At 42.6% G+C, this 14,048-nt stretch overlaps 1 protein-coding gene across 1 annotated transcript in view; it reads left to right on the forward strand.

Annotated features, from left to right (window-relative positions):
• LRFN5 (leucine rich repeat and fibronectin type III domain containing 5) overlaps positions 1-14,048 on the forward strand; it is a 398,470-nt gene that overhangs the window by 352,113 nt on the left and 32,309 nt on the right. The window contains exon 3 of the mRNA XM_069737629.1: positions 5,159-6,566. Coding sequence (XP_069593730.1) covers positions 5,179-6,566 — 1,388 coding nt within the window. The 5' untranslated portion in view covers positions 5,159-5,178. The remainder of the gene's footprint in view (positions 1-5,158; positions 6,567-14,048) is intronic.

Raw genomic sequence — 14,048 nt, forward strand, 5'->3', positions numbered from 1 at the left:
CTGTCTCAATAAATTAGCATATTTCACCCATCCAATCAAATAAAAGTGTTTTTTAATAAGAAACAAAAAAACCATCAAATAATAATGTTCAGTTATGCACTCAATACTTGGTCGGGAATCCTTTGGCAGAAATGACTGCTTCAATGCGGCGTGGCATGGAGGCAAACAGCCTGTGACACTGCTGAGATGTTATGGAGGCCCAGGATGCTTCAATAGCGGCCTTAAGCTCATCCAGAGTGTTGGGTCTTGCGTCTTTCAACTTTCTCTTCACAATATCCCACAGATTCTCTATGGGGTTCAGGTCAGGAGAGTTGGCAGGCCAATTGAGCACAGTAATACCATGGTCAGTAAACCATTTACCAGTGGTTTTGGCACTGTGAGCAGGTGCCAGGTCGTGCTGAAAAATGAAATCTTCATCTCCATAAAGCATTTCAGCCGATGGAAGCATGAAGTGCTCCAAAATCTCCTGATAGCTAGCTGCATTGACCCTGCCCTTGATGAAACACAGTGGACCAACACCAGCAGCTGACATGGCACCCCACACCATCACTGACTGTGGGTACTTGACACTGGACTTCAGGCATTTTGGCATTTCCTTCTCCCCAGTCTTCCTCCAGACTCTGGCACCTTGATTTCCGAATGACATGCAAAATTTGCTTTCATCAGAAAAAAGTACTTGGGACCACTTAGCAACAGTCCAGTGCTGCTTCTCTGTAGCCCAGGTCAGGCGCCTCTGCCACTGTTTATGGTTCAAAAGTGGCTTTACCTGGGGAATGCGGCACCTGTAGCCCATTTCCTGCACACGCCTGTGCACGGTGGCTCTGGATGTTTCCACACCAGACTCAGTCCACTGCTTCCTCAGGTTCCCCAAGGTCTGGAATCGGTCCTTCTCCACAATCTTCCTCAGGGTCCGGTCTCCTCTTCTCGTTGTACAGCGTTTTCTGCCACATTGTTTCCTTCCAACAGACTTACCATTGAGGTGCCTTGATACAGCACTCTGGGAACAGCCTATTTGTTGAGAAATTTCTTTCTGGGTCTTACCCTCTTGCTTGAGGGTGTCAATGATGGCCTTCTTGACATCTGTCAGGTCGCTAGTCTTACCCATGATGGGGGTTTTGAGTAATGAACCAGGCAGGGAGTTTATAAAAGCCTCAGGTATCTTTTGCATGTGTTTAGAGTTAATTAGTTGATTCAGAAGATTAGGGTAATAGGTCGTTTAGAGAACCTTTTCTTGATATGCTAATTTATTGAGACAGGTTTTTTGGGTTATCAGGAGTTGCATGCCAAAATCATCAGTATTAAAACAATAAAAGACCTGACAAATTTCAGTTGGTGGATAATGAATCTATAATATATGAAAGTTTAATTGTAATCATTACATTATGGTAAATAATGAAATTTAACACTATATGCTAATTTTTTGAGAAGGACCTGTATACGTAAAGATTGTTTCATTAGCAAGGAAGGATATTTCCACATTTTTATGAACCCAACCAATTTTGACCTTAATAACCAAGCAAATTTTACAATTCTGACAACTGTCACTTTATGAGGTTATAACTCTGGAAGGTTTCAATAGAACCCACTGATTCTGAGACTTTTTTTTGCTACATATTGAACTTCGTGATAGTGGTAACATTTCTTCAATATGACTTGCATTTATTTGTGAAAAAAATGAAAATTTGGTGAAAATTTTCAAAATGTTACAATGTTCAAACTTTTAACGTTTATGCCCTTACATCAGAGCGATATGTCACACAAAATAGTTAATAAATAACTATTATCATGTCTACTTTTCAACAGTACAATTTTGGAAACATTTTTTTATTAGGAAGTTATAAGGTTTAAAATTTACAAAACCATTTTTTTAGGGACAACTTCACATTCAAAGTGCCTTTTAGGGGTCTATATGATATAAAATGCCCAAACGTGCCACTATTGAAATAACTACACCTCTCAAGGTGCTCAAAACCACATTGAAGAAGATTATTCACCCTTCAAGTGATTCACAGGAACTGAAGCAATGTGGAAGAAAAAAATGAACATTTAATTTTTTTCACAATAAAATTAATTTAGACCTAAACTTTTTTTATTTTTACAAGGGTATCAGGAGAAAATGGTCAAAACATTTGTTGTGCAATTTCTTCTGAATACACCAATACCTTACTTGTGAGGGAAATCTACTGTTTGGGCACATGGCAGGGTTTGGAAGGGAAGGAGTGCCATGTGACTTCTTGAATGTAAAATTTGCTGAAATATTTAGCGGACGTAAGGTCGCGTCGGGACAGCCTCTGACATGACTAAACAGTGGAAACTCCCGCAGGTGACCCTATTTTGGAAACCACACCCCTCAAAGATTTATTTTTCAGTGGTATAGTGAGCATTTTGAAGCCACAGACAGATTCAACACAGAATTTGATAACATTAGGTCCTCATATTGAATATGTTGTCATTAGTGTTGAGTGCAAGTCCTCTCTAGAGATGGGCGAACCCAAACAGTAAAGTTCGGCGTCCGTACTGAAAACCTACTGTTCGGGCACAGACACCGAACATGGACTTTACCAAGAAGTCCGTGGGGCTCCAACCCTCAGCTGTCAGCTTCAGCAAGGCTAGTTATCAAGAATAGAGGGGTCCCCATGCTGTTTTTTTTGAATATTTAAATAAGTAATTAAAAAAAATGGTGTGGGCCCCCCCCCCACTTATGACAACCATCCTTGCTGAAGCTGACAGCTGGGGGCTGGTAATCTCAGGCTGGTAGGAGGCAATGGATATTGGCCCTCCCCCAGCCTAAAAATAGCAGCCCGCAGCTGCCCAGAAAAGGCACATCTATTAGATGCACCAATTCTGTCGCTTGGCTTGGTTCTACCCAATTGCCCTGTAGCGGTGGCAAGTGGGGTTCATACTTGTGGGGTTGATGTCACCTTTGTATTGTCGGGTGACATCAAGCCCACGGCTTAGTATTGGAGAGGCCTCTATAATATACCTATCCATTACTAATCCTACAGTTGTATGGTAAATAAAGACACAGTCAGTATAAACTGGCTAATAATTAAATGCCTAATTCCAGCAAAGCCTTCGATCACCTGTAATAAAAAACAACAATATACCATACCTGTCCATCGTTCTGTCCCACGCCGTAATCCATGTCTGGGGATAAACACTTTTCAACTTGGACGGTGCCAAGATGCGACTGTCCAGGCTGAAAACCACTTAGGAATGAACTTCTGCCAGTGCAGCCTCAGTGACTGGAGGTGACATCATTGAGTTTACGTCCGATCACTGAGGCTCCATTCCCAGCCGGGCTGAACTGCGGTGACCTTGGTGAGTTCCCGCTAGCACCGTGAGAAAAACTCTAATAGATGTGCCTTTTCTGGGCAGTTGCATGCTGCTATTTTTAGGCTGGGGAGGCTCCTTATCAGTCTGAGAATACCAGCCCTCAGCTGTCAGCTTTACCAAGGCTGGTTGTCAAAAATGGGGGGACCCCACTTCGTTTTTATAAAGTATTTAGTTAAATAATTAAAAAAACAGCATTGGGACCCCTCTATTCTTGATAGCTAGCCATGCTGAAGCTGATATCTGAGGGTTGCAGCCCTCAGCTTTGAGTTTTGTCTGGTGGGATAGCTGTAGTCCCATCAGCTGACACCAGTTACCGGAGGTAAACTTTATACCTTATATTACAGCTGAGTTCTCCCGGTGTGTTTTGACAGCGTGGGAACCGCAGCTCTCTGACCGGCAGGGATGATTTCACCAGTGATCAGAGGCAGTGTTTGCCTCACTGTATTGCACATGACAGTGCAGCAAACATTGGATGTTCGGGCCCCCCTTTCAAGTGAATGGGGTATGGGTACTGTTCTGATACCCGAACCCGAACTTTTTGTAACTGTTCGGCCAAACCCACCAGACCCGAACATCCAGGTGTCCATCCATCTCTAGCCCCTCTACTTCAGTTTGCATTGGGTTCTCTGGTACGCACTGAATATCGCAGGTTTCTACCCCGCATGTTTCACGGCTGTTGGACACCCCAAAAAAATGCAGGGATCCGCAATACACCATGCATACCCAAGCACCCGATGCAAACCTCAGTAGTGAGCACTTGCACTAGTCTTCATTTTGTCATTGTTTTTACTTTTGATAAAACCCAATCCCTAACCCCAATCCTAACCCACCACTAACCATAACCCTAACCCATCCCTAACATAGCCCTAACTTCAATCCCAACCCCAACTGCAAAAAATGGAAAAAAATATGTTTTATCATTTTTATCTAACTAAGGGGGTGATAAAGGGTGATTTGATTTACTATTTTTTTTATTTTAATCACTGATAGCGTCTTGCACAGTGATCAAATGAATCACTAGGAAAAATGTCCTATCGTTGTAGGGTACAGTCCGGCAGATCTCGGCGGCGTCACTGTGCGTGCACATGCACAATTTGAACAAGTTTTATTTATTATATTTAATTAGAATTGTTTTCACTGGTTTATGAAAATTTTGAAAAATTTTAGGAAATTGCATAAGAAAAAGATTCAGGGATTTACGTAGATTAAGTAAGGATATAATTGTGATTAGAATTGTTTTAATTTTTTTTAATTCTTGAAATCTGATCAAAAATTGGGGAAAAAGAATAGGCAAAAGATTCGGGGGTTGATGTGGTTTTTGTAAGGATGACTGTTTAAAGGGACACTGTCACCTGAATTTGGAGGGAACAATCTTCAGCCATGGAGGCGGGGTTTTTGCGTTTTTGATTCACCCTTTCCTTACCCGCTGGCTGCATGCTGGCTGCAATATTGGATTGAAGTTCATTCTCTGTCCTCCGTAGTACATGCCTGCACAAGGCAATCTTGCCCTGCACAGGCGTGTACTATGGAGGACAGAGAATGAACTTCAAGCCAATATTGCAGCCAGCATGCAGCCAGCGGGTAAGGAAAGGGTGAATCAAACACCCGAAAACCCCGCCTCCATGGCTGAAGATTGTTCCCTCCAAATTCAGGTGACAGTGTCCCTTTAATTAACAGGGACATATGATTAATGAAATAAAATTGGCTACTGCTTTTTGGCTAATCAAAAAGTCTATTACATTTTTACAATTTAAAATGGAAAAAAAACCTATAATGTTCATGAGTCATGACACTAATGGCGGATATCTCTGTTTTTTTACAGGCTTTTTAACCTGATCTACAATGGAAAAACTGTTTGGCTATCTGTTGTTCATTGGCATGGCGGTGAGAGCTGAGATCTGTCCTAAGCGCTGTGCCTGTCAAAATCTATCTCCAAATCTCGCAACCCTGTGCGACAAGAAAGGGTTGCTCTTCATCCCACCAAACATCAACCGAAAGACTGTAGAATTACGGCTAGCGGATAACTTTGTCACCAGTATAAAACGGAAAGATTTTGCAAATATGACAAGCTTGGTGGAACTAACTCTATCCAGGAATACAATAAGTTACATCACACCTCAATCATTTGCTGACCTTCGCAATTTAAGAGCATTGCATTTAAACAGCAATCGATTGACTAAAGTCACCAATGACATCTTTACTGGTCTGTCCAATCTCCACCATTTGATACTTAATAACAACCAGCTGACATTAATTTCACCCACCGCCTTTGATGATGTTTTAGCCCTGGAGGAACTTGACCTATCCTACAATAACTTAGAGACCATTCCTTGGGAAGCGGTGGAAAAAATGGTCAGCTTGCACACTCTTAGTCTAGATCACAACATGATCGAGCACATCCCAAAGGGAACTTTTTCCCATCTGCACAAGCTAAATAGACTAGATGTAACATCCAACAAACTGCAAAAATTACCCCCAGACCCTCTGTTTCAGAGAGCCCAGGTGCTAGCAACCTCAGGGATGATAAGCCCCTCAACATTCGCATTAAGTTTTGGTGGAAACCCCTTACATTGCAATTGTGAATTACTATGGCTGAGGCGCCTTCTGAGAGAAGACGATTTGGAAACATGTGCTTCACCGCCTCTTCTTTCAGGGCGTTATTTCTGGTCCATCACAGAAGAAGACTTCTTATGTGAGCCACCACTTATCACAAGGTACACACCGGACGTAGAAGTCCTGGAAGGTCAAAGAGCAGTGTTAAAATGCAAAGCCCTTGGAGATCCCGAACCTGCAGTTCACTGGATATCCCCGGAAGGAAAGTTAATATCCAATGGAACAAGGATTTTGGTTTATGACAATGGAACGCTAGACATTCTTATAACAACAGTCAAAGATGGAGGTCCTTTCGCATGTATTGCTTCAAATCCTGCTGGAGAGACGACAAAAACAATCAATCTTCACATAATCAAGCTCCCACACTTAGTGAATAGTACGAATCACATTCAAGAGCCGGATCCTGGGTCATCAGACATATTGACATCCACCAAGTCTGGTTCTAATGCAAGTAGCAGCAACGGAGATACAAAACTGAGCCAAGATAAGAAGGTGGTGGTGGCAGAAGCAACATCATCCACTGTACTTATTAAATTCAATTTTCAAAGAAATATCCCTGGTATAAGAATGTTCCAGATACAGTATAATGGCACATACGATGATTCCCTTGTCTACAGGTATGGTACATGTATTTGATAAGTTTAAAAATGTTCTATGGCAGTGGCGGGCAATTAATTTTCCCAAGGGGCCAAATGAGAAACTGGCACTGCTGTGGAGGGCCGAACCCATCGGCTGAACTTAAAGGGGCGATCTGAAACCAAATGTGAATTTCATACTAAATGTGCATCTATTTAGTGTAATCGAATCTCCTTTTCTAATAACATTCAATGAAAAATTTCCTAACATATCCTCTAAATTCTGACTTCCTTTCTTTGTTTTTGTTTTTTTACTTCCAATGACATTTTGTTTGAGATTCACCAATGCATACCGGGATACTCAAAGAAGTCACTGTCACAGCCACTGAGCCCTCTGAGATGAGATCTCATCAGTGATGTCTGTTTCAGGAGCTGGACTAGTCCTGCTTACCTGATAATATGTAGGTTGTAATTTCCGACGCATACTCAGTATGAGCTCACTGTGCTATATTCCTTTGAATTCACAGTGACAGTTCACTCCTTTGCTGGTTCTAAACAGAAGTGATGAGCTGGCAAGAGAGCGCACTGTCAGTGCAAATTGTAAGAAGGCAACACAGCGAGAAGGGATTAGTCCAGTCTCTGAAGCAGATGTCACTGATGATGCTTCATTTCAAGATGGGGAAAGAAGCTGTGGCAGTAACAGCAGCCTCTGGCCCCTGATGATGTCCTGTGTGAGTGTCCCAAAATAAACTGAGATTCACAACTGAAACAGACAGGAAGTTAGCGTAGAGATGGAAAGGTAGAACATTTTTTATTGAAGTATATTGGAAAAGTGATTTGATTATTACATTAACCCGTTTCTGACATCGAGCGTAATATTACAATGTCGGACTGCCTCTGTTTATTGCGAGCTCCAGTGTTGAGCTCACACCTTTCCGGGCACATGACAGCTGATATGTACAGATGACATGTGCCCGCAACTGCAGCAGGTGGAATTGCGATCCACCCGCGGCTGGTAACTAGTTAAATGCTGCTGTCAATCTCTGCCAGCGGCATTTAACTCACGTTAACCAGAAGCGCCTCTCTAAACCCACCCAATGGTGACTCTGTCATGTGATCGTGGATCACTGATGGGTTGGCATGACAACTAGAGTTCTCCAGCAGACCTCTATGGTTGTCATAGCTAGATTGTGCTCATTGCAAGTGAGCTTATTTTGCTACATACAGGTGATGTGATCATCGCCTGTATGTAGAAGAGCCGATCAGACAACTGCAGCTTCCAGTCTCCCATGGAGAATATTGAAACATAAAAAAGGTGCAAACATTTTTTTTAAAAATTAAAGAAAATAAAAGTTCAAAACACCCCCCTTTCACTCCATTCAAAATAAAACAATAAAAAAAATCAAATATACACATACTTGGTATCTCCACATTCAGAATCGCTCGTTCTATCAATATAAAAAAAAGAATTAGGCTATGTGCACACGTCCGGAATTGCCGCGGAAATTTCCGCGGCAATTCCACAACTGTGCCTCGGGTAAAACACATGCGTTTCCCGCTAAACACTAGCGTTTTGCAAGCGTAATTAGCTTGCAGAATGCTAGCATTTTCCAAGCGATCTGTAGCATTGCTTGGAAAACTGATTGACAGGCTGGTCACACTTGTCAAACATAGTGTTTGACAAGTGTGACCAACTTTTTACTATTGATGCTGCCTATGCAGCATCAATAGTAAAGAGATATAATGTTAAATATAATAAATAATATAAAAAAATCGTGATATTCTCACCTTCCAGCATCCCCTGCAGCCTTCCCGCTTCTCGCGATGCTCACGGCAGTTTCCGTTCCCAGTAATGCCTCCTGGCAATGACCCCAGATGACGTAGCGATCTTGAGAGACCGCTACGTCATCACAGGTCATTGCCGCAAAGCATCCCTGGGAACAGGAGCATCGTGATAAGCGGGAAGGCTGCGAAGGCTGCCAGAAGGTGAGAATATCACGATTTTTTATTTTAATTCTTTTTTTACAGGTATATGGTTCCAAGGGCCTGGATGAGAGTCTCCTCTCCTCCACCCTGGGTAACAACTGCACATGATCTGCTTACTTCCCGCATGGTGGGCATAGCCCCATGCGGGAAGTAAGCGGATCAATGCATTCCTATGTGTGCGGAATCTCCGCGATTCCACACAAAGAATGAACATGTTGCTTTTTTTCCAAAATGCAATTCCGCCAGGGAAAAAAACGCAACATGTGCACAAAAATTGCGGATTGCATTCTAATAATAGGATGCTTAATGTATGAGTTTTTTCGTGGTTTTATCGTGTTTTTATAGCGAAAAACCGTGAAAAATCCTGAATGTGTGCACACAGCCTTAAGCCGAATGTTAAACGACGTAAAGAGAAAAAAAGTCAAAACACCAGAATTACGTTTTTTGTTAACCGCAACATTGCATTAAAATGCAATAACAGGCGATCAAAAGATCGTGTCTGCACCAAACAGGTACAGGTAACGGAAAATGGCGCAATGTTTTTTAACAAACTTTGGAATTTTTTTTCATCACTTAAATAAATGAGAACTTAGACATGTGTGGTGTCTATGAACTCATAATTGCCTTTAGAATCAAAATGGCAAGTCAGTTTTAGCATTTAGTGAACATGGTAAAAAAAACCTGTGGGATTGTACTTTTTTTTGCAATTTCACCGCACTTGGAATTTTTTTCCCCCATTTTCCAATACAAGATATGTTAACACCAACAGTGTATTTCAAAAGTTCAACTTGCCCCACAAAAAACAAGCTCTCACGTGGCCATTTTGATGAAAAAAATGAAAAAGTTATGGGTCTGGGAAGAAGGGGAGCGAAAAACGAAAATGCAAAAACAAAAATACCTCTGGTAGTTAAGGGGTTAAATAGACCACACCTTTAATTCTGCATAACATTAATGTTATCACTGTCTAAAAAGCAGTTGATTATCAGGTTAAGAGGCCACTGTCAACCCCCTCCAGCCGTTATAAACTAAAAAAGCCACCTTGTGCAGCAGTAATGCTGCATTCTAACAAGGTGGCTCTTTTAGTTTTTGTTTCTGTTATTGCCACAATAAATGTATTTATAATTCTGCTGAAATACCTGTCTTTGTCCATGGAGGCGGGACTGAAGCCTCCTCTTAGAAGCGCCCAACTGCCGTCAGTCATCTGTTGGGTTGATTTTCGCCGCCCCCTCAGCGCTGTTATTGTGTGAATTCCGGCGCCTGCGCTCTGCTCTTCTGCCTTGCGCAGGCGCATAGAGCATTATCCATCCGAGCGCTGGTGCCGGGTTCCTTTCTGCGCCTGTGAGGTCAGTGCGGCCAGCCTGTTACTGAATCCCCGCACTGTGTTATGCATTATGCACAGTGCGGGGCTGGGATTCCTGGGCATGCGCACTGCGCTTCTCAGACGCTCCCCAGGTCCCCCGCTATGGGCTAAATAAAACGCTACACATTTTTCACTGGAGCGTTATCTGGATTGTAGCTAGCTGTCAGAGAGATAGAGTTCCTTTTGTATATATGTAGTTATCCATTTGTAAAAATGTATTATGCTTGCCAATGTATACTGTCACCACCATCCCCCTTTGGGGCACCGGCAGTCTTGAACTGACGTGCTAGTGGCCCACCAGTAACATTGACTCTTACCATCATTCACCAATTTCGCTCTTCTTCTATAAATAAACTATATAGCTTCCTGGATAAATGATTAGATAATGCTTTTCTCTGTACAAGGTGGATCAAATGTATTGTTCCAACTACTGCTCATGTCTGGTAAGCGGCTTACGCCTGCATAGCGGCCTACTCGGGGATTCACCCATTTCCCTGTGGGCCAGTCCGATACTATCTACTAGAAGAAGTAAACCAATGCAAACACAGGGAGAAAAATACCAAATTATTTCAGGTATTTTCCTAGGTGGGACTTGAAACCAGGACCCGAGCGTTACAGTGCTTAAACACTGAGCAACCCTGGTGTACTGTCACTCCAGAATGGCTGCCTGTGACACATTGTCTATAATAAACAAGTAAAGTTGCACTCTGTACCTCTATTGCAGGAAAACTTGAAATGTATGAAATTGAAATAGCATTACCGCTCTAGATAATAAGAAAAAATAGAGATACTTAGCACATAAGCCCATATATTTCATGTTTTCCTGCTATAGCACTACAGGTTGCAACTTTATTTGTTACGTATAGAGATTACTACTCTTAGTTTGGACCTGTAAACACCAGTTTTTTTATTTGGAAGTGGCAGTCAGTCTTTTGTTAGGCTGCCGCCACACTAGCAGTGTTTGGTCAGTATTTTACATCAGTATTTGTAGCCAAAACCAGGAGTGGAACAATCAGAGGAAAAGTATAATAGAAACATATGCCCCACTTCTGTATTATCACCCACTCCTGGTTTTGGCTTACAAATACTGATGTAAAATACTGACCAAATACTGACAGTGTGATGGCAGCCTAAGGGTATGTTCACACGTTCAGGATTTCCATCCTTTTTTTTTTCAGGACAGTTTTTTTAAAAAACTGCAGCTCTTGGCAGAAAACGCAGGTCCTTTTTTTGTCCTTTTTTGATGCGTTTTTTGATGCGTTTTTTGATGCCTTTTTTTATCCTTTTTTTACTGTGTGTTTCCTAGGAAGCTTTTTAGGGCTAAAATGGCTGAAAATACCCTAACCCTACCCCTAACCCTACCCCTAACCCTAACCCTACCCCTAACCCTAACCCTACCCCTAACCCTAACCCTACCCCTAACCCTACCCCTAACCCTAACCCTAACCCTACCCCTAACCCTACCCCTAACCCTACCCCTAACCCTACCCCTAACCCTACCCCTAACCCTACCCCTATTCTAACCTTAGTGGAAAAAAAAAAAAAAAATTCTTAATTTTTTTATTGTCCCTACCAATGGGGGTGACAAAGTGGGGGGGGTGTCATTTACTATTTTTTTATTTTGATCACTGAGATAGGTTATATCTCAGTGATCAAAATGCACTTTGGAGCGAATCTGCCGGCCGGCAGATTCGGCGGGCGCACTGCGCATGCGCCCGCCATTTTGCAAGATGGCGGCGCCCAGGGAGAAGACGGCCGGACGGACACCGGGACGCCGGGTAAGTATAAGGGGGGGAGATTAGGGCACGGGGGGGGCATCGGAGCACTGGGGGGGGGCATCGGAGCACGGGGGGGGGCATCGGAGCACGGGGGGGCGGGATCGGAGCACGGGGGGGCAGCCACACTCCGCCCACGCACTTCCGCCCGCTACCCCGCACTTCCTGCTGCAGCGGTTCTGCACATCAAATCGCAGTAAAACCCGCAGATATATTTTTGATCTGCGGGTTTTACTGCGATTTTGACCTCACAATGGAGGTCTATGGGTGCAGAACCGCTGCGGTTCAGGAAGAAGAATTGACATGCTCCTTCTTTTTTCCGGGAGCTATTCAGCGCGGCTTTTTTTTTACAATTTCCGGACCATGTGCACAGTGTGTCCTGTTTTCCATAGGGTACAGTGTACTGTACCCTGCATGGAAAACAGCTGCGGAACCGCAGCGGCAAAACCGCCGCGGTTCCGCGGTAAAAAACGCACTGTGTGAACATGGCCTAAGACGTACTAACCCTGCTAAATTGTGTAGCACATCGCAGAATAACAAAATCAGAGAGGCGATAAACCGTAATCACATCTGGGGCCAGTATGATGGTTTGGCAACCTAGAACATTCACCAGTGTCCACGTGTTTTCTAAGAGGCCATTGAGAACTTCCCCTGCTCTAATGACAAAATCTGGAGACTATAAAATGTAAACCTTCACTATCCAGGGGAAAAAAATGCCCTAAACTTTAGTATTATTGTGTGGCCACTATATGGAACTATTATTTGTATGGGAGTATAAACATGCACTGAGGAGAACGTTTTCTGCCCTAAACTTTATTATCAACTATCTACTGCGGCATTGCATAGCGGTATTTTTGTGTGGTTGTAGTATGAAAGTGTTATTTTTATGTGGAAAATATTCAGAAAAATTCCCACTCTAGAGTTCATATGAGTTTATGCCACCGGGAGGCGCAGCACCGCAAGTCAACGAAGCTGCATTCCATTCATTCCCCAGTTTTTACAGCCAGGGGCGGCTGCATTAGCAGGCTCCTGGTTGTAAATATATTTAATCCCTTCAGATGGATTTACATCGTGGGACATGACTGAACGGCGGACAGGTATGGGATATTGTTACTTTTTTATTTTCCTTTTTTTTCAGAAGACAAGGGTCGTTAATTGGATTGAGCGTACAATAAAGATATTAAAACCCCATGTGTTTATTTATTTCATTAAAATACTTTATTCATAATGTGTGTGTTTTTTAACCCTCTATTACTATTAGATTAATAATGGATAGGTGTCTTATTTATATCTCTCCATTATTAACCCATTAGCAAGGTGACATTAACCCCTTATTACCCCATATCCCACCGCTACACGGGAGTGGGAAGAGAGAGGCTAAGTGCAGAAAAGGCGCATCTTACAGATGGGCCTCTTCTGGGGTGGCTGGGAGCAGATGTTTTTAGCCAGGGGGGCAATAACCATGGTCCCTGTCTAGGCTATTAATATTTGCCCTCAGTCACTGCCTTTCCCACTCTGGCGGAGAAAATTATGCGTGAGCCCACACCAGTTTTTTCCGTGATTTAACCCTTTATTTTAACACCTAAAGCTCCCAAATGTTGCACACACAAACTACTAACATTATTAGTGAGGGATATGTAAAAATATAACGGATATGAAATGGTTTACTGTATGTAAACCATGTCTCATATCCTGTCGGGTTTGATAAGGAGATAGCAAAAGCCGGCAATTGAATTACTGTCTTCTCTGCTATCTAGCTCTGTATTAAGTATATATATACAGTGGGGCAAAAAAGTATTTAGTCAGTCAGCAATAGTGCAAGTTCCACCACTTAAAAAGATGAGAGGCGTCTGTAATTTACATCATAGATAGACCTCAACTATGGGAGACAAACTGAGAAAAAAAAATCCAGAAAATCACATTGTCTGTTTTTTTTATAATTTTATTTGCATATTATGGTGGAAAATAAGTATTTGGTCAGAAACAAAATTTCATCTCAATACTTTGTAATATATCTTTTGTTGGCAATGACAGAGGTCAAACGTTTTCTGTAAGTCTTCACAAGGTTGCCACACACTGTTGTTGGTATGTTGGCCCATTCCTCCATGCAGATCTCCTCTAGAGCAGTGATGTTTTTGGCTTTTCGCTTGGCAACACGGACTTTCAACTCCCTCCAAAGGTTTTCTATAGGGTTGAGATCTGGAGACTGGCTAGGCCACTCCAGGACCTTGAAATGCTTCTTACGAAGCCACTTCTTCGTTGCCCTGGCGGTATGCTTTGGATCATTGTCATGTTGAAAGACCCAGCCACGTTTCATCTTCAATGCCCTTGCTGATGGAAGGAGGTTTGCACTCAAAATCTCACGATACATGGCCCCATTCATTCTTTCATGTACCCGGATCA

Source organism: Ranitomeya imitator, chromosome 1, assembly GCF_032444005.1.
Source record: "Ranitomeya imitator isolate aRanImi1 chromosome 1, aRanImi1.pri, whole genome shotgun sequence".
In the NCBI taxonomy this organism is placed as follows: domain Eukaryota; kingdom Metazoa; phylum Chordata; class Amphibia; order Anura; family Dendrobatidae; genus Ranitomeya; species Ranitomeya imitator.